Source organism: Pholis gunnellus (genome assembly GCF_910591455.1).
Source record: "Pholis gunnellus genome assembly, chromosome: 4".
Classification (NCBI taxonomy): domain Eukaryota; kingdom Metazoa; phylum Chordata; class Actinopteri; order Perciformes; family Pholidae; genus Pholis; species Pholis gunnellus.
This window is the reverse complement of record NC_136530.1, coordinates 1,004,398-1,024,940: the sequence shown is the minus strand read 5'-3', so window position 1 is coordinate 1,024,940 and position 20,543 is coordinate 1,004,398. Positions and strand designations below refer to the sequence as shown.

The 20,543-nt window shown below is 42.5% G+C and overlaps 4 protein-coding genes across 7 annotated transcripts in view; 2 read left to right on the top strand and 2 right to left on the bottom strand.

The window, feature by feature from the left end:
- cyfip1 (cytoplasmic FMR1 interacting protein 1) overlaps positions 1 to 1,094 on the top strand; it is a 31,144-nt gene extending 30,050 nt beyond the window's left edge. The window contains exons 29-31 of the mRNA XM_079157998.1: positions 1 to 70; positions 177 to 324; positions 526 to 1,094. The exon at positions 1 to 70 is cut by the window's left edge and continues 169 nt beyond it. Coding sequence (XP_079014124.1) covers positions 1 to 70; positions 177 to 324; positions 526 to 690 — 383 coding nt within the window. The 3' untranslated portion in view covers positions 691 to 1,094. The remainder of the gene's footprint in view (positions 71 to 176; positions 325 to 525) is intronic.
- LOC306694943 (magnesium transporter NIPA2-like) lies at positions 1,028 to 9,975 on the bottom strand. 2 transcript variants are annotated; one of them, XM_079158000.1, is made up of 9 exons: positions 9,781 to 9,975; positions 9,167 to 9,214; positions 8,538 to 8,628; positions 7,531 to 7,696; positions 3,360 to 3,585; positions 2,924 to 2,980; positions 2,554 to 2,644; positions 2,311 to 2,471; positions 1,028 to 2,118 (listed from the first exon to the last, which is right to left on the bottom strand). In XM_079158000.1, the coding sequence occupies exons 1-9, from the start codon at positions 9,911 to 9,913 to the stop codon at positions 1,481 to 1,483; spliced, it is 1,611 nt and encodes a 536-aa protein (XP_079014126.1). In that variant the 5' UTR covers positions 9,914 to 9,975; the 3' UTR covers positions 1,028 to 1,480. The 2 variants fall into 2 exon arrangements, with proteins under 2 accessions (XP_079014126.1, XP_079014125.1); XM_079157999.1 differs by lacking the exons at positions 7,531 to 7,696; positions 8,538 to 8,628; positions 9,167 to 9,214; positions 9,781 to 9,975 and adding an exon at positions 4,527 to 4,702.
- Positions 6,079 to 7,382, bottom strand: nipa1 (NIPA magnesium transporter 1). The gene has a single exon (XM_079158001.1). The coding sequence runs from the start codon at positions 7,299 to 7,301 to the stop codon at positions 6,747 to 6,749; it is 555 nt and encodes a 184-aa protein (XP_079014127.1). The 5' UTR covers positions 7,302 to 7,382; the 3' UTR covers positions 6,079 to 6,746.
- Positions 9,976 to 10,814: 839 nt separating the features above from the next.
- The window catches only part of herc2 (HECT and RLD domain containing E3 ubiquitin protein ligase 2), a 49,112-nt gene continuing 39,383 nt past the window's right edge, over positions 10,815 to 20,543 (top strand). For 2 of the 3 annotated variants that reach the window (XM_079158500.1, XM_079158499.1), the window contains exons 1-9: positions 10,815 to 10,903; positions 12,381 to 12,489; positions 13,788 to 13,881; positions 13,995 to 14,126; positions 17,096 to 17,318; positions 18,067 to 18,167; positions 19,157 to 19,298; positions 19,388 to 19,492; positions 19,589 to 19,760. In XM_079158500.1, the coding sequence (XP_079014626.1) occupies positions 12,418 to 12,489; positions 13,788 to 13,881; positions 13,995 to 14,126; positions 17,096 to 17,318; positions 18,067 to 18,167; positions 19,157 to 19,298; positions 19,388 to 19,492; positions 19,589 to 19,760 (1,041 nt within the window). In that variant the 5' untranslated portion in view covers positions 10,815 to 10,903; positions 12,381 to 12,417. The remainder of the gene's footprint in view (positions 10,904 to 12,380; positions 12,490 to 13,787; positions 13,882 to 13,994; positions 14,127 to 17,095; positions 17,319 to 18,066; positions 18,168 to 19,156; positions 19,299 to 19,387; positions 19,493 to 19,588; positions 19,761 to 20,543) is intronic. The other variant, XM_079158501.1, reaches the window with a different exon arrangement.

The window sequence follows — 20,543 nt, the reverse complement described above, 5'->3', positions numbered from 1 at the left end:
TCCACCGTCTCTGGAGCGCCATGCAGTTCGTTTACTGCATCCCAGTGGGAGCCCACGAGTTCACAGTGGAGTGAGTGCAGCAGTAAACATGACCCGTCTCTAATAACTCGTCTCTGACTCGTCTCTGACCCGTCTGACTCGTCTCTGACCCGTCTGACTCGTCTCCGTGTTCTCAGGCAGTGCTTCGGAGACGGCCTCCACTGGGCCGGCTGCATGATCATCTCTCTGCTGGGTCAGCACAGACGCTTCGACATCCTGGACTTCAGCTACCACCTTCTGAAGGTGCAGAAACACGACGGCAAGGACGAAGTCATCAAGAGCGTGGTGAGTCAGAGTCCAATGATGTCGTCTTGCTTTGTTTTACACTTCATCATAAAACGGAGGACATTTAGGGCGGGTTTTTCTCAGTTGTCTCATTACTTTTGGACTAAACAGTTTATTATAGAAGCTGAGGTCCAACGTAAAAATACTCCGTTCTCTCATCAAACGGAGATCTTGGTTTATTTCTGCTTCGTCTCCTTTCAGCCTCTGAAGAAGATGGTCGACAGAATCCGCAAATTCCAAATCATCAACAACGAGGTCTTCTCCATCCTGAACAAGTACCTGAAGTCTGGAGACGGAGAGAACATGCCGGTGGAACACGTGCGATGCTTCCAGCCACCGATCCACCAGTCGCTCGCCAGCAGCTGAGAACAGCGAGAACGTTCCAAACACTGTCGTCATTACCAGCCGATGAATATTCCTTCACGCCGGGTCTCGAGCAGCGCCGGACCACATTTCTGTCAGAATTATTATTTTTTGTATTCACTTGTGCCTTATCAGATATGAATAGATATGAACTATTCTTTGTTTTATACGTGCAGAGAGCTCTAGACGAGGAGGTGAAATTAGTTTATTAGAGGTATTTAAGGGTTTGCGGTGGAATCATTAAAGGGTGACGGGAACTTGTTTTAAGTATTTTCTATATAGTGGAAACGTGCATGCTCATAATCATTTTAAAGGAAGATGAAATGTAACAACGCTGTACTCATGTTAAGCATTTATTCACTGTGCCTTGTTTTAATCATTTTAATTCAATAAATATGTAACAAATCTGTTGGTTTCATCTCGAGAGCTTTTCATGTAAACGCCACAAAAAAAAAGTTCAGAACGACTTCCAACAAAAATTGTTTTTTACTTTCAAGTATCACGAAAACTCAAAATCATAGTGAGCGTCAGCAGGACCTGATATAGAATATATATTAAAACCTTTATGTCGATTTATAGAAAGTAAGTCAGTGCATGAATATGCATGTACATATAACAAAACTTCTTTTTAAAAAACAAACTCATATTTACAGCACTACAGAGGAGTTAAGTTCTAGCTGATGACCAGTCTGAGAGAAGTAAGGCAAATCAAAACGTTCGGTACAATCCGCTGGTCCGAGTCCTCAGGTGATTGTCTGGTCGAGTCAGTAGGCAGCTGAGAGAAGAAGAAGAGTCAATGATCCAACGAGGACGTCATGGCGCCGTTCCTCCTGGAGATGCTCTCAAAGGGCAGACCCATCTCGCGGTCCTCCTCGCCGGTCAGCAGGTCGTAGTGGGACGCCGTGCCGTTGGCGGCGGGAGACGCCCGCTCGTCCTTCCTCATGGATACGGCGAGCGCCGCCAGGCTGACGCTGACGTCCTTGAAGGCGTGCAGCAGGAAGATGCCCACGATGATGGTGAGGAAGCCGCTCAGCGTGCCGATGACGTCGTCGGCGCCCATGTGGCCCCACTCCTTGAACAGGATGGCGGAGCAGGAGAGCACGGACGTGGTGAAGAACACGTAGTAGATGGGCGTCACCAGGGAGGTGTTGAATATGTCCAGGGCCTTGTTCAGGTAGTTGATCTGCGTGCTCACGCAGGCCACCAGGCCCAGGAGCAGGATCCACGCCAGCGGGTTCCCCGCCACGCTCTTACCGGCGATCGCCTCCTTGATGGCGATGCCCAGTCCTTTGACACAGGACACCGACAGGGCGCCGATCACCGAGCAGATGGTGATGTAGACCAGGATGTTGGTCTGACCATGACGGGGAGCCACGACGAAGATGAAGATCAGCGCCACGATGATCACGAGGGTGGCGAAGAAGAAAAACCCTGAGAGAGAAAAATGAGTAACGGGTTCACTCGTTTATATCTCAATATAACATGAACGTCTAGTCTGAGATGTTTGGTTGTATTCTGTACTTATTCAGTTTATTACTGACTGGAGATAAACACACTACTGTCTCTTTAAATCATGCACAACAGGCTTCATAATGATGATGAAGCTTTGGTGTAGTTCCGTACCCGGGTCCACCAGCTTCTTGGCCATGTGGTCCAGGCTGCTGATCTCCTCCTCCTGAGGAGCGTGGATCACCATGGTGGTGGAGCCCAGGATGCTGAGCAGACAGCCCAGCTTCCCGTGCAGGTTCAAGCGCTCCGTCAGGAAGTAGGAGGACAGCACGGCGCTGCAGAGACGCGTTCACAGTAAGTTACAGGTTGTTCAAATGAAGTTGGTTGGTTAGAAGAGGTGCAGCGAGTCGTCCGTACCTGACCAGCACGCTGAGCGCTCCCAGCGGGGTCACCAGGGTCGCCGGAGCAAAGGCGTAGGCTGCGAAGTTGGCTGCTTCACCAGCTCCCACTATCAGGATTAAGACTCATGAAGTTAGACTCATGGTGGAGGTAAACAGTGAATCACTGCAGCTGGAGTAAAGGTGCACACAGTGTACACACAGTGCGCACACGGGCTCAGTTCTTTGCAGGTCAAAAGACATTCGGGAGTCTGAAAGTCTGATAATGTTTAACAGCGTTTTAAATAATAGTTTAGACACTAAAACACAACGAGTTATTTGATAATGATATATATATATATATATATATATATATATATATTATAAAAGGTCTTCACTAGATGACTTACTTGATAGTAAACCAGCCCACCAGAGCCACTCCTTCAGATATGCATGACCGCCCTGACCTGAAGAAGAAACAGATAGTTATGATCAGTTATGATCAGTCTGTATTTAACATTTCCCAGCAACAAACATTTTACCATCATAAACAAAAAGCAGCATAAAGTGTAAACTCTTCTCATGGAAATAAAAAACGAGTCGAAAAAACATTCCATAAGACTTCAAAATAAAAGACTTCTCTCTAAGGAATAGCGTTCCTCTCCATAGACGTCCCTCATAATTATAATAATCTTTATCAGCTCATTTCATACAGACTATGGAGCTCACGTGCTTTACAGAAAACCTTCCTTTTACAAATACAATGAATGAAAGTGGAAGTACAGCATTGAAGCGAGTTAAGATGACTAAGAACCGGTCCGGGCCGGTCCGCGTGCCGTGCCTCACCTGCCCGCGTGGAGCCCTTCCTGGCCAGCCGCAGAAGTCCTTTCTTCTTCAGGATGAAGCTTCCTCCGATGAAGATGCTGGAGCTGACGGCCAATCCCAGACCGACGTAGAAGTCATACTTGCCCCGGTCCTGAGCCATAGTGAGGCTGGATGTGTCGTCGTGGTGGTCCGTCACATTTACCAGCGAACAGCGATGATCACCGACAGTACAGCTGTGACCCGACACCTGAGAACCAAAGAGGAGAACCATCGTCTGGTGTGAGGAACGCTGCACATTCAGGACCGACGCGGCTCACACTGACTGCTGAGGAACAGCTCGGGCTGGGTTTGGCTCATTAACACAAAACATTGTGCAACTCTGCAGCTCGGTCAACATTACATCTGGAGACAGAAGAACTGAGGGTGTGACGCTCCACTGAGGCACATGTGACGGAGAACTGCGATCAACGCGTTCACAGAGAAACTTTAAAACGTATTACAATAACTCACATAATAATACAATTAAAATCAAGATAAAAAGTGAAAATATAACGCAAAAAAATCATAAGGTAAGATGGAAAATAACTTTATAACTTAAAAATACACAATATGAATAATGAATAAAACGCTAAATGTAAGATGGAAAATATAACTCACTTGATAATAAAATAAATAAGATACAAATATAATGAATACAATTAATAACGTAAGATGGATAATAGAATTAAATTAAAACTATGCTTAAAACTCATAACACAAGAAAGCGTCTCAGGCCTGAATCATAAACGTCACAGCTCGTTCAAAGCTAACGTGAAGTTTATTTTAAGCTACCTTTGTAGCTTAGCTCCAGAAGCTACATGGGTAGTGACTTCCGTAGCCTTGGGGCGTAATTAACAAAGCTGCTGGGAACCTCCAATAAACCAGCAGCAGACTCCCAATGTGTTGACTACCCGTCTATTACATGTCACTACATTATCACCCAGTGAAAGCAGCATGGCGGCACCACTGCGTTACATTTTAACCAGTTTAACGGCATTTAAATGAGAGGATACCTCTCGTTAGCTTGCATTAGCGCGACGGCTAGCTAGCTAGCTAGATAAAGTCAGTTAGCATTAAAGCACGAATAATGCGGATATCCGGTTTGCTTGCTAGGTTTTGAGAATACGTCTTAATAGAGAGTTTTAATACCTGTTCAAAAAGGTGGCGGTCGGTTTACCCAAGGAGAACTAACGTGTTAGCAGCTGGAGGTTAGCTAATAGCTAGCCTACTTCCGGGTTCTAATAGATAGCCTACTTCCGGGTTCTGTGGCTAACCGTCGCATAGCTACCCGCGAGCTTCTTCTTCACGACTGCCGCACTGCGAGCTTCTTCTTCTGCTTATCAAAAGGAGCTGTGACCGCTGAACTGTGGGAGTCCTCCAGCAGGTTGAAGTCCACAAACCACAGAGGTAGTAACACACCGGAAGTGGAGACAAAGTCGAGTCTTTATCGTGTTTATTGTTTTATTGTAGTCATTCTACACTTTACGTTATCTTAAAGTACAACTCAGCATGATTTCATATCCGTGTTTATTTATTGTTATATTATTTATAATACAAACTATAGCGTCAGAACGACCAGAATGAGTGGGAAATTAGACTCATTAATGTATCGATGTACATTCAATTAATGTAAGTTTTGTAAAATAGTTTTTTTTTAAAATTGAAACCACATTTTTTTATTTTATTAATTTAAATGAATATAGTTGAAAAACTTAATTACACTGAAGTTTTTCAACTACATTCATTTAAATTAATTAAATATACACATGAATCATAAATATGGCATATACTGTGTGTATATATATATATATATATATATATACATTTTAAAATGTTATTTATACTTTTTTTTAATTTTTTTACAACAAAAAAATAAATTCTAACCACATTTTTTTAAATTAAAAAAAGTTATTTAAATGTAAACCACATTTATTTTATTCATTTAAATTATTGCACGTTTTTCTAAATTAAGTGAAGAAATCGTTTATTGTAAGTCAACTATGTAACTAGTTTTATTAAGTTTAATCATTTTTAAATCAAGGAAGACCAGTATCAAAGCACATATTACAATATTACTTTTTTTGACATGTGCAATATTTGATATTATTAATTATTTTGCTACTTAATTTTTTACTTTTATGGTTATTTTATTTGGCACTTATGGTTAGTATTACTTTTATACACTTTGTATTTACTACTCTGTTGTGTTTTATTTGTATGTTTTCATCTCTGGCACAATAGTTTCTTTATGATTAATAAAAGTTCTCTCTGATCTGAAGGAGAGTTCTCAGAGCTTCACTTCATGTTTGGTTTGTCATTATTAAACTATTTCTGACAAATAGAAGAAAATCTGTAAACATGTTTATAATGTGGATAAATAATCTAAATCACATGAATGTTATCCAGATAAGATAAGATAACTTAAGTTTACATGTTCTATATGAGCTTTAAAACCTCGTCTTCTGAAGTTACTCTCAATGATTCAAAGTGAGTCTGATTCTGCACTGAAAGAACAGCAAACACAATTATTCTCACTTATTTCACCAGCGAACAATGTTTTTAAGCCTCTTTGCAGCTATTAACAATATATACAAATATGCAGTTCCCTCAGTGTTCTCTCTCAAATCTAGTGAGTTAATTCATGATTATTTATTAAATTAAAGACAAACGATTAAAGAATAAAAAGGTTTTATTTTGGGTGATATATTTGAGTTACATAGTAACTAATGTTCCATAAGAAACAAAGCATTCAAGTAAAATGTTCAGTGACTTTATTAATTATGAATATTATTGTTATGATTATTATGCATGTATTCATATTACCGTAATTATTATATTTATATAATTAGCTCAGTCTTTCCTCTTCTTTATCAGTTACAAACACACACATGTACATAACCACGCTCAGTAACTACGACTAGTTTGCATATTTATAGTAACAATAATAGTGTTATATTGTTTTATTTGTTTCTAATAATCTCTTTTAATCACTTCTTAAAACCCATTTTTACAGACTGGCTTTTATGTGACTGCTTTATTATTATTACTGATATTATTTCATTTTACTTAAAATCTTTCTTTCATTTCTTTTTATCGTATTGATTGCTGTGTTGTATCTGTTGTTGTGTTTTATCTGTTGTTGTGTTTTATCTATTGTACTGTTGTATCCGGGTAAAACTGTTGTTTGTGCTGCTTTGTCTGTTAAAGCACTGTGTAAACTCTGTTTTTAAAGGTGCTGTATAAATACAGGTATTATTAATGTTAGTATTCAGTATTGTATGTCAGCATACCTCATTTAAACTGGTGTTTGGACACATCAAGTATGAAACTGTTATAATAAGTCAGAGTGTAAACATGAAGTCCTCTTCATCAGTCCGTCTTCTTCTTCGTCCTCCATGTGATGGAAGCCTCCTGAGAGATGCGCAGCAACACGACGGCGACGCTCACCGTGGTCAGACCGCTCAGCACGGCCACGCCGTCGGCCGCCGTCAGCGCCGTCCACTCCCTGAAGAGCAGCGCCGAGGACAGAATCACGCTGCACGTGAACGCCACGTAGTAGACGGCCTCGAACACGCTGGAGCTGAAGCTCTCCAGGGCCTTGTTGATGAAGAAGAACTGGAGGAGGACGCTGACGGCCAGCGTCACCAGTAAACCCAGGAACAGAGGCAGAGCTCCGGTGCCGCTGCTCCCCGGGTCGGACCCGAACACGTCCGGCGCCACCAGGCCGAGTCCTTTGCTGCTGGGGACGGTGAAGCTGCCCAAGAGGGAGCATATGGACACGTAGACCAGGATGTTGGAGGACCCGTGAGCCGGAGCGATCCACACGATCAGGACCACCAGCAGCAGGAGCACCAGGAGGGCGTACGCCACAAACACTGCAGGAGGACGAGACAGACAGACCGTTACTTTATTAAAGGACTTCATGTTGGATTTATTCAAAAATCAGAACCAGAAACGGTTTATCGCCAAGTTTGCACAAGCAAGGACATTGACTGATACATGAGAATAAACACAATGCAATAGTGTAAAACATCATTTAAAGTAAAAATATGAAGATTTACAATATAATATGATAAGAAACAATATAAGAGTATGTTTAAAATAAATAATATTTCATAAAAAGTGAACTAAAAGAGTTGTGTTCCTCCTAATAATCACCTGGGTCTGACAGCCTGTCCTCCAGCTCCAGTCTGGATGTCACAGTCTGGGCTTTAGGGGCGTGAATGATGAGCACCACAGAGCCACAGCAGCACAGCACACAGCCGAGCTTCCCCACGATGTTCAGATGCTCCCCGAGGATCTGAGACGCCAGCACGGCCCTGCAGCACAACAACAGGGAGGAGCTCAGGTCTGCTGCTGAGGATAGATGTGAAATATTACAGTGTCTCTATGAGAGTAAAGCATTTCATTATGGATTAATGTCACAGTACATACACGTCTAGACCAGAACGACTCTGCAGCACCACAATATTTAAAGCTACTACGAGGAACTTTCATTTCTGTTGGTTCTGTCGCCCCCTGTGGTCTAAAGCTGTAGTGTCTCTGAGCACCAGAGACTCTTTAGAAAACCTCTCATGTTACTGCAGCAGGTCTGACAGTCTGACCCTCTCAGTCCTGGTCCTGGTTCTCCCGTGCCTCCCTTCCCTCCAGCGGGTCCAGGAGTACGTCCTGGGTCTCCAGCAGCGTGGTGTCAGTGTTGACTCCCAGAGAGGAGAAGCTCTGCTCCTGGAGGAGGAGGAGGAGGAGGAGGAGGAGGAGGAGGAGGAGGAGGAGGAGGAGGAGACACTGCTGCTGCTGCTGCCAGGAGCGGAGCTCTCCTCCTCCCTCCGGAGCTCTGGATCTGGGTCTGTCCACGGTGGACCGGTCTCTGCTGGAGGATCAGGACTACACTGACACTGGTTCATATAGAGGATCAGGTCTACACTGACACTGGTTCATATAGAGGACCAGGACTAGAGGATCAGGACTACACTGAGACTGGTTCATATAGAGGATCAGGACTAGAGGATCAGGACTACACTGACACTGGTTCATATAGAGGATCAGGTCTACACTGACACTGGTTCATATAGAGGACCAGGACTAGAGGATCAGGACTACACTGAGACTGGTTCATATAGAGGATCAGGACTACACTGAGACTGGTTCATATATACTCACCCAAACAACACTCCGAGGGCTCCCAGTGGGGTGACGATCACAGCAGGGGCCACGTTGTACGCCAGGAAATTCCCAATTTGACCAACGATCACTGATGACATCATCAACAGGTGAGTCAATGTTTTACATGTGAGACACGAGTCACGATGTTTGTATGTTCATGAGCCTCATGCAGTCTGTTATTACTGTGTTCAAACAAACACTTCCATTTAATTTAGACTTAAAGTTTTAGATTTCTGACCAATAAGAATATAGTTTGACTATCAGAGAAATGTTATAAAGGATATTTAATATATAACGGTGGAGCGTCAGTCAACCGTTTTTTTTTTTAAATGGCGTCCTATCAATGCAACGACAAATGCATCTGTAATGACATTGTAACTATTTATTTCATATTTTATATTCTAATCTAAAGTAAAAATCAAGACAGTTGAATTGTAGATTTATCTGAAATGAGAGCTTTTCCTCATAATAATTATATTGTAGATCTCTGAAATGTTTTTTGTTTGGACAAAGAGTTGTATTACAGACATATTTAATAGACTTGATAATAGTATAATATCCAGTCCCTATTAAATACTAATCAACCTGCTAAACCCTCCACAGTCGATAGGTGGCGCTGTACTCACTGGACAGTGTGCCGCTCCACCACACCCCGTCTGTGAGGTACGAGGCTCCTGAAGGACACACAGCAGGTTCAGTCTGTGACGTTTATATGGATTCCACTTCTACCCAACTATATATGGGGAATATATATGTATATATATATATATATATATATATAAGTCAAAGTAATAAAATCAACAACAGGGATAAATAATAATAATAATAACAACAATGATTAACTTTTAAAAACTACGCACTACTCCAAAATAAAAGTCAATAGTATAAAATAAACAGGGATCAATAAAATAATAACTTTAATAATTATGTAAAAAAAATGATTAACGCTTAAAAACCAATGCAAATCTCCACAGTAAAAGTCAAAAGCATAAAATAAAATAAACAACAGGGATGAATAATAATAATATAATAATAATTTTAAACCAACACTTAAAAACTAAGGCATTACTTCAAAATAAAAGCCAGATCTAAAGGAGAGGTATGTTATTATATATCCAGAGGCAGTGAGTTCTCCAGTTTGGGGACAATAACAGAATAATAATGTTATGGGACACATAAGAACTTCAGAATAAAAGCGGAGGAGGAGCTTAGTCATGTGACCGGAACAGAAAATGTCTACCTCTGTCGCGCGACCGTAATATTCCCTTCTTCTGAAGCACAAAAGTGGAGCCGTTGATGAAACTTGACACCACCGCTATCACTATTCCACTAACCGGAAACGAAACACTGCTCGGTTCAGACTCGGCCGCCATTTTTCACTGTTAGCTGTTTATTTAGTTTAGTTTTAACAGCAGAATGACAGAACGGTCCACTGTCCAGTATCGTAGTTTGGACTGGGAAGTGGGACACCGCGCATGCGTGTTACATCAAGCACCCGGCTGCACCATGGTAGATGGAGTCTCTCGAACAAAACTGGCATATGCGCATGCGTCAACAGTACTTTCTTTGTATCAGGTCTTCACATACAAGCGATTTGCTTTGGTGTATTAATGCGTAGACATGACGCATAAATATAGACTATAAATAAAGTTAATTAAAATATATTTTAAAAAATACTTTGAAAATAATGTATTGAGATCAACAGAGGTTCACAGAATTATTAATTAAAAAAATATGAGGGATAAGCGTTAAGATTTAATGACTTTACATGTTAATAAAATACAATAAATTCGAAATATATATCAAAATGAAAATGAGAATCAGAATATAGAGATATATATACTCTATAATTAAATAAACATCTAAAACTATATGAAATATGTAACTCTGCATCTAAATAAAACATCTGTGAAATAAATACACTCTATAATTAAATAAACAACAAACAATATGAAATATGTAAATCTGCATCTAAATAAAACATCTGTGAAATAAAGACCACATTCCTGCGACATAGCGCCATCTAGCAGACGGTTTGTATTCACTCCGGGACAACCCCGCCCCTCCGATGTCCCGCCTCGAAATTCCAAAGAAGCGCTCCTTTTAGAATCCAGGCCGGTACGAGCGGGCGGAAATGAGAACTCATATTCGGTCACCTTGCTTCAAGAAACCCCGCCTCAGCGGGATGCTGCGGTGAAAATCAATGGCACCCCAATCTCTCCCCCTGGTGACGACTACGTAATTTGTTTCCATGCCTCGTGCCTCAGTCGGCGACCTGTCAATCAAGTCCATATTATGAACCGTCTTGTTTAATGCAGCAAAGCAGCTGAGCGGACGAGAATAAGCTCGAGAAGAGACCGCAGGTAATTTAGACATTTGTCAGAAAATAGTGACATGTTTACCCCGGTTGTGTAGCTAAAGTCTCCGGTACGTCACGTCTACGGTTGCCCGTTAATCGTTTCACGAAATGATGATGAGCTGGTGTGTAGCTTTTGCTAGCTGTCTAGGCTAGCAATGCTAGTTAGCCTTAGCCGCACAGCTAACGGAGACTGTGCCCTTGCTAGCATTGAATGCTACTCGTGCTAGCATTGAATGCTAATCGTTTTGTCTCATGTATCTAATAACGTTAACTATATTTGTGGATAACGTTATTACACATTTTAGACCTTGAAACTCGGGCATGTGAATCATAAGCTATAACGCAAAGGTGACGTCACAGTTGTGCACGTTACATTGGTAGTATTTGTATCTAAATTGCAGTTACTTGGAAGTACTTGATAATAGGTTGATTCAGATAAAGTATGCAGCATTTTGATAACATTCCTTTAACTAATTAAAGCAGTAAAATGTAGATGTGTAACGTTAACATGTCTGGTCGTTGGGTTGTGAATTATATAATATATATATATGTATATTTATATATTACATTGTAATAGGAGGGATTCAGTCAGATGTTGGGTTTCCCATTTGTTTACATCTGGGGGATAATATTGGCCATGCTGATATTCCTCATGTTAGTTTAAGTTTAACAGTCTGGAGTCTTTTTGTTGATACATGAGCTGTGTGTGGGTGTGGGTGTGGGTGTGTGTGTGTGTGTGTGTGTGTTTGTACACTATGAAGAAAACTATAATCCAGCATTTTTCCCGGGAGTTTGGCCACAAACAGACAGTTTGTACTACTGCAAATATATAAATATTGTAATACGCTCAGCCAGCAATAGACGTGACTTTAACAGACATTTATTTAAATGAACATCTTGAAGATTCCCTCTTAAGGTCGTGGGTAAATAACCTCATTGGTTCACAGGCACTTCTTTTTATTTTTACTATTATTACTGTGTCATGTATAAATATTATGCCCAAACAGGCTCACAAGTTATTTAGGAAAAGAGACCAGAGTAGAAACAAAAAGAACAAATAATACTGAAGAACTAAACCGTGCTGACGTTGATCTTTTACAAGCTTGAGAAACAATGGAAGTCAACTTATAATCATAAAGATTAAATAACCTTTACATTCTGTCATCATGGTGCACCAAAACATTTCTGGATGTAGATATTTAATTTAATTATTATTTCATCATAAAAAGGAGAAAACAGAAGAAAATGTGATTCATTCTCAACTTCTTCTTATTTACATCATTTACACCAGCTGTTGTCCTCCTGCACAACTCACTCCTTCATAAGTTACCGATAACCTTTGCATCAATGTAGATTATTGTGTCCAGACGGTGACTTTGTGAATGTGGCTCATGGTACTAATCGCCTCCATCTCTCCTCCATCTCTCCTCCATCTCTCCTCCATCTCTCCTCCATCTCTCCTCCATCTCTCTATCTGGCAGGTTGGCTGCGTCTGCAGCCAGGAGAGGAGAGGGGAAGATGCCTTCTCCATCCTTTACCCTCGATGCTCAGCTGAGATTTCATGACAAATGGCTGAAGATAGACCTCCAGGTGTGTGTTCATGAAGGAATGTCAGATGAAAATACCCGCTTTCTCAGATGAGAAGTGAAACATCTGCAGAGTTTTTCATCTGTTTCAAACTTTGTTTCTGAAAAGGTTTCCAGTCTGATTGTGTTGCATCACCGCAGACTGATTCAGGCCTCGTTCTCAGATGATGATTGTTGTAAAGGGGTGGAGCCCATAACGTTGCACTCAGTTAAAAAGGATCCATGTTGTGAAAACAAACCCATGTTGGTTGTAATTATGAGGACTTGTGATAATATATGATGGATTTAGAGATCAGGATACAACACTGTGGATCCAGCGCCTCGTCCTCTGGACTGAGAGGTCTGCGCTCCTAAATGAGGACTAAGACTGAGAGAGACTCGTGCTTCCCCATCGGTGGAGCTCTCTGCGGTGCTGGAGGCTGCTCCAGGGCTTCGTGTCCGGTCTGGTGACATCTGTGAGCCAACATGTTTTTGACATTTTGAGACATTGGATCCTTGAAAAGCAAGAGTTGTGTTTCCACTTGTGAGAGTTTCTGAGTAAAGCAAAGCGTGAATGGTGCACCAGCTGTGATGACGACACAGCCGATGAGTCCTCCACTCAGCTAGAGACTCGGTGATAACAAAGCAGCTGTTCTCTCCTTTATATTTAATGTTAGTTTGTTGGTGTTGGATTCCTTCTCTGGGTTATGAAGACTGAACAACAGATTCACCTCCACCAGTGAAAGCAGGAGGAGGAATCTGTTAAGTTGAAAGGCTCTGATTACGTTCCTGTAGTAAATGGAGGAGCAGCTTGTTTTGTCCGTCTGTCTGTCCTCAGCTTTATGTCGCACGGACTTCATCGTAGCAAAGAGCAAACAGCCCGTCTTGTGGGAGCAGATGGGTCGAGCGGACACTGAGTGTTGTGCGTTTACCGGCGTACGCCTCGTCCTTCTTGCTCTTCGGTTGTCAGATTGAAGTTGACGAGCTCGTCCGTACGAAGTTTGAGGAGAAACCGTCCTCTCGTTGGTGCTCATGGTGAAGAAACAGACCATAGAAAGCAAAGGGGCGATGATGTTTGTGATGGAAAAGAGGAATAAACCACGGGGACATAAGACGTGTGATTATTCTGGAATAGGGTGGTGAGTAGTGAAGATTTAGTAGTGACAGTATAACACTAAACATATGTGATCAGCCCGTCTGTGTCTACTGAGGCAGGAACACCACAAAGCACACGCATGAAGGTGTGAATACACACCGATCTAAACAAAGTAGATGTTACGAATGTGCAGCGCTGATTGTTCTGCTTGTCGTTTGCTTCGTCAGCGAGCCTTCTCTCCAGAGGGACTGTGTGAGATGTGGAACGAGATGGTGAAAGATGAGGAGATAACGTTCAACGGAGAGGAGTCCGCTCACCCAGGTACAGCGTTCACTTCCTCTGTCTGTGACACACACCCGTCTCTCAAGGTCGTCACTTTATTTCAACCTTTGCTGCTGAAGGTTTAACGTCTGAATGTCTCTCCGTGCTTTCAGAGGATTGCACTGACTGCTTTGGAACTCAGAAGAAAGATGAGCCCAACGACAAAGAGAAGAAAGAGGAGGAGGAGACGTCCACGTCTGTTCATCACTCCATCATCGAGACCTGGGACTGGGGCCGGCAGCCAGGTGAGAGGGAGCTGCCTGAACTAAGAAAGTACCGATAGCAGAACCGATAACTCTGGACCACATCTACACTAACGGGTTCCTGTTTAGAACCAGGTTTCGGTGGGCGGGGGGGGGGGGGTTTGTGACTCCTGTTATTTTACGCTTCTCTGTTTCCAAGTAGAGTCATTAATACCATGCTGACCGCAGACGGTTTCACAACACTTAGATGTGGACCAGATACGAGCATACTGACCATTTCAACACATGGTCACCCTCTCTGTTTATCAGCCTCACTGCTGACACGTGAGATGTGGAAACTCAGACTTGACAAGTTGCCATCTTGCAGGTCTGAAGTGTTTATTTTTACCTCTTGGTCGGCGTTACAATGTGGCCCAGAGGAGGGGAGCTAATGCTGCTCACCAGGCTGTGTGGACTGGCTGGACTGGGTGGGACAGTGTCATGGTGGTGGAGATAAGCGCTGGGTGGGGGAGGAGGGGGAGGAGGGGAGGAGGGGGGGGGTCTACACGGATATTGAAGGCTTCTTCTTATTGACTGAACCAGGACATCACACTCTGATTCTACATCGAGTGTAACTGGATCTCTACATGGACGAGTGCTCCGTCACTGATCCTTAAAGAGACAGTCCTGATGTTCTGTAGTGTGTGTGAGGTTCTCCTCCACAGTCAGGGTTCTACTGCAGCAGATGAGTTCATAGAAACAGAGTAATGTTCTGCTGTGGACGTATGTTAGACTCCTAACAGAATGTCTATCAGTGTGAGTGAACGCTGTATTTAGAATGTGTTCACCTCTTCACCTTGCTGTCAGACAGACCTTTCTGAGGGAACTGAAGCTGTTCTCTATGATCTCTACAAAGACACCAGACTCATTCACTGAAACACTGATTCTACCTCACAACACAGCAGCTGCTGCTCTGCTGCTGCTAACATCTGTTGGTGACTTTGAGTTGTTGAGACTCTTTAAACGTACCTCCTACAACCACACTTCAGAACGATCCCTTTAAAGTCCAGTCAGCTCACTTCCTGCTTCCCATTGAGCACTCAGATATGTGGAACATGTTGATCTCTGCAGTTTGAGCCCAAACTGTTGTTTTTACACCAGAATTCTGCAGCGACACATGAGCTCTGATGTATTTGACCTCTTTTCTTTCTCTGGTCGATGTTCTTATGAAGAGTTAATCATGAGTCGGTTCTATAACGATGGATAATGAACAGCTGACCGTAGTGTTGCTCTCTCTGACTTACATCAAGCTTCAGTGGATTTCTGATCTGCTATTTTGGCTCATCATCTTTCCTGCAGCGCTGCTGCACACACACACACACACACACACACACACACACACACACACACACACACACACACACACACACACACACACACACACACACACACACACACAGAGACACACACACAGAGACACACACACAGAGACACACACACACACACACACACACACACACACACACACAGAGACACACACACACACACACACAGACACACACACACACACACACACACACACACACACAGAGACACACACACAGAGACACACACACACACACACACACACACACACACACACACACACACACACACAGAGACACACACACACAGAGACACACACACACACACACACAGACACACACACACACACACACACACACACACACATAAAGCAGTTTCTCTTGAACCAGACCAGGAAACAAAGGACCGGCTGTGATGGGGGGGGTTGGTGATGTCATGGGACCTTGTTATTTTTAAACACCATGCTGTTTAATGAAGAGCGGGGGGGTTCCATCACTTATTGTAGTTTAATAACTTCAGACATAAGTGTGAACCCGTTCTTTATTTATTTTAAACACAAACTTGTAAACTTTTAAATCTAATAATTTGAAGACGGCTTCAATGTATCGATGTGTTTCAGAGTTAAAGCGTCGTCTGCTTCATGTTATGGTTGAGTTGTTACATTTCTTAATCAGTTAAAATGTGTTTTAATGTTTTTAAAACAGTCGCATAGCTCTTTATATTCACCGCTTTGATGTGAGATTTATGTGAGAATATACTTTTACATTCTAGGCTTGCTGCCAAAAATTAGTTTTGAATCGCAGAAGAAAAAAATAATCATTCCAATCATAAGTGATAATAATACAAATCTAGACAAATTGTTACTTTGCGTTAATAAAAAGCTTGTTTGTGAATGAAGCTTTTAATGTCGTCATATTTAATGAGGTCATCACCCTAAAATAATCATCTTTAACAAAGTGATTCATTGAATTAAATGAGTTAGTATTTATTTATTAAATCAGCTTGAACTCGTCAGTGCTCCGTCTCTCTGTGTGCAGGAAACACACACACACACACACACACACACACACACACACACACACACACACACACACACACACACACACACACACACACACACACACACACACTGCAGTATAAATGTAGTTTTTAAAAGCTCAACACAAACACATGGATGGAAGCAGAACATTGAGTTGGATAAAAACATGTCGTGGATTTTAGAAATGATTAAATCTATCTTTTTAAATACATGTTGACTTTAAATATTATAATACCAATAATATCATTGTAGCCAGATCTAAATATCGGCTTTAAACACAATAACTAGACATGTAAAATAAATACAAAAAGCTGTGAGTTTGAATGTCAACGTTATTAATGAAGCTTCCAACTTTTTTTTGATGCATCCCAAATCTATTTAAACTCGGCTGTCTCGCCATGAAAAAGAAGACGTGCAAAGGTTCCTTCATATGTATCAACAGTTTGAGCATCAAAATAACCAGTTTACTGTGAAGTCATCGTGGGTGACACATAAGCTCCGTTATGTTTGTGATGATTTAGTTTTCTTTGCCGTGTGTGTGTGTGTGTGTGTGTGTGTGTGTGTGTGTGTGTGTGTGTGTGTGTGTGTGTGTGTGTGTGTGTGTGTGTGTGTGTGTGTGTGTGTGTAGATGAGACAGAGTTGAAGGACTGTCTGCTGGTGCTGGTGGACGACCAGCAGAAGCTCTCGGCTCAGATGGCTAAAAGCACGCTGTCGGCCCAGCGGCTCCGCCAGCGCCTCGTCATCCTGGAGCGATACCTCATCTCTCTGAGCCACAGCATGATGGAGGAGAAGTACAAGGTCCGCTGGAAGGGCCCGCCCAGCCCACCACTGCCTGCTGCCGACAACAAGAGGTGAGCTGGAGCTGGAGGTTCTGGTAGAGGATCAGAGGGCTTAAAGGAGTGTGAGCAGGTGGTTAGACCTCTGGTGACCCAGATGATCCAGGTGTGCAGCGTCTCACACCTGCTGAGAAACTTAATGTGCTGGTGTCTGTGCTGGTGATTTTAACCACATTAACGGAGTCACATGAGGTCATAGGCGGCCCGTAACAGTTTCATAATAACCCTAAAATATGTTTAAACCTCTCACCGGGTGAGGTCAGCCTGGATAATTCAACTCGTTCATCCTCAACGTGCTGTTTGTTGTTTTATTCCCTGAAGCTCCAGAGGACGCACAAACCAAACCAACTGTGAAGAATCAACGACTAAACTCCATAAACTAACCTCCACTATAGAGAGGAGGGATTGTAATTATCTATAAACTTGTATCTCATGTTAATGGGCGACTTTCTTGCCTTTTGGTCAAGTATTAAATGTGTTATAAAGAAACAAAGGCTGAATATCCTGTAAACTATTTGATTTGGTTGATAAATATTCACTCCTGTATCTAAAGCATCTAAAAACATGTAAATATTGCTTTTATTAGTCAATATTTGTGACGGTCTGAAAAGCTCCGTTCATGCAGCAAGTTAACAAAGATTCTGAGGTGCAGTTAAACCCTCCAGCTCGGTGTGTTTTCCTCACGGAGGCCTCTTAAACACACACACGCATCCTGTGTTAATCCTGTGTGTGTGTGTGTGTGTGTGTGTGTGTTTGTTTCCAGCCCTCGGCCGGCCAGTAAAGGTGTAGAAGGTCTGGCCAGAGTCGGCTCCAGAGCAGCTCTCTCCTTCGCCTTTGCTTTCCTGCGTCGAGCCTGGAGGTCAGGTAGGAATGTGAAGACGTCTTGTTCGGTGCTGCTGGTGGGAGCCGGACAGCTGTTCATCAATGTGTTGCACCATGTGTCACACGCTGCTCACAGTCAACAGCACAACATATGTCTCAATGCTAATGTTTTTAGCCTTAGCTTGTAGTGTTTGCAGACTCGTTGGTAAAGTTTCTACTGCTTTAAGAGCCTTCCTGTAACATGAGACACACACACGCACACGCACACACACACACACACACACACACACACACACACACACACACACACACACACACACACACACACACACACAGTTAAGCCTCCCATCCTCAGTGTATCTGTATTCCTGGAACAGTGTTTGCTTTCTCCTGCTGAATGAACACATGTTCCAGTCCTAGATATTTATTTTAGGGCCACGAGGACCGTTTCATCTGACTGGATACCAGTTGCTTGAATGTTATTGTCTGTAAATCATCAGCGCTCCAGACTTACGTTTTACACGTTTCACTGATTTGAAGGAACTAACTTTTTCTGCATTTTAAGCGTAACATTTCTTTCAGTTCCCATACACATTGGCAATTTCTTAATTCATTATGTAAATTATTGTAAACAGGAAAGAGGTTCAGACTCATGTTTTTCTTTTCTGCCGAAGATGCCGGCCGTCGGGGCTCCAAGGGGCCGTTTTAAAAGGCTTTGATGGTCACAGAGGTGTCTTGAGTCGTGGTGTGAGGATGAATTATACGCCGCTTAGAGCTAGTTTTAGGAAGTTAAACAGGTCACAAGGCTGCAGCTCTTTCTCTCACACACACATTACATTTTCTTTAAAATGAACACTTATAATCAAAGTTTCACTGGATTGTGGGTCAATACATTTGGTGAACGCACGTCTCACTGGTTCTGCCCTCCTGCGTGGCAGATTGTAGCCTGTTAATGTTTGGCTTCTGTGTGTGTGGTGTGATGTAGCCGCCGTGTGTCGTGTATATAAAACAGGAGATTTGTGTTTTTCCAGGAGACGATGCGGACCTCTGCAGCGAGCTGCTCCAGGAGTCTCTGGATGCGCTGCGAGCTCTACCAGAAGCCACGCTGTTCGACGAGGGAACCGTGTCGTCAGTGTGGCTCGAAGTGGTCGAGCGGGCCACCAAGTTCCTCAGGTTGGTGTTATTTATCATTATCAGTCGACCATTTTCTATGTTGTAAGACATGTTTGAGATTCTCACGTCTCGCCTTCTTTGGGGACCAGTGACGTACACGGAAGCGCCAGCACCAAAGGCAACATTCCTCTGCAGGACCAGCACCTCGCCCTGGCCATCCTGCTGGAGCTGGCTGTGCAGAGGGGCACTCTCAGGTAACTAGAAGAAAACCCTCAATACCTCAAGACATCCTGCTGCAGATAGAAACGTCTCCTCTCCGCTCACCGTGTGTCTTTGTGTGTCGTGTCCAGTCAGCTGCTGTCTGCCGTCCTGCTGCTGCTGCGTCTGTGGGAAAGCGGCACCAGAGAGATGGACAACGAGCGCTCCACCCAGGGAACCAGCGCCCCTCTGCTGCCCCTCCTGCAGCGCTTCCACAACATCCACAGCAGCAAGGAGGAGCCCATTCCTGAGGAGGAGGCTGAGGTGAGACTGTCCCCCTGGAGCCGGCAGTACAGAGACAAAGTGATGTAACGTAGTAGATCCGTGAGCCGTACTGATCCGCCTCAGGGTTTAACGTTAACCATCACAGTGTTAATAAAGTTTTAACGTTAACATCACAGTGTTAATAAAGTTTTAACGTTAACCATCAGTGTTAATAAAGTTTTAACGTTAACATCACAGTGTTAATAAAGTTTTAACGTTAACCATCAGAGTGTTAATAAAGTTTTAATGTTAACATCACAGTGTTAATAAAGTTTTAACGTTAACCATCAGAGTGTTAATAAAGTTTTAACGTTAACCATCAGTGTTAATAAAGTTTAACGTTAACCATCAGTGTTAATAACGTTTTAACGTTAACATCACAGTGTTAATAAAGTTTTAACGTTAACCATCAGAGTGTTAATAAAGTTTTAACGTTAACCATCAGTGTTAATAAAGTTTTAACGTTAACCATCAGACTGTTAATAAAGTTTTAACGTTAACCATCACAGTGTTAATAAAGTTTTAACGTTAACCATCACAGTGTTAATAAAGTTTTAACGTTAACCATCAGTGTTAATAAAGTTTTAACGTTAACCATCAGACTGTTAATAAAGTTTTAACGTTAACCATCAGTGTTAATAAAGTTTTAACGTTAACCATCAGACTGTTAATAAAGTTTTAACGTTAACCATCACAGTGTTAATAAAGTTGTGCCGCTCTGATCCGTGAGTTTTATGATCCGCTGCTCTTCTAGTTTGACATGATGAACACGAGCGATGGAAC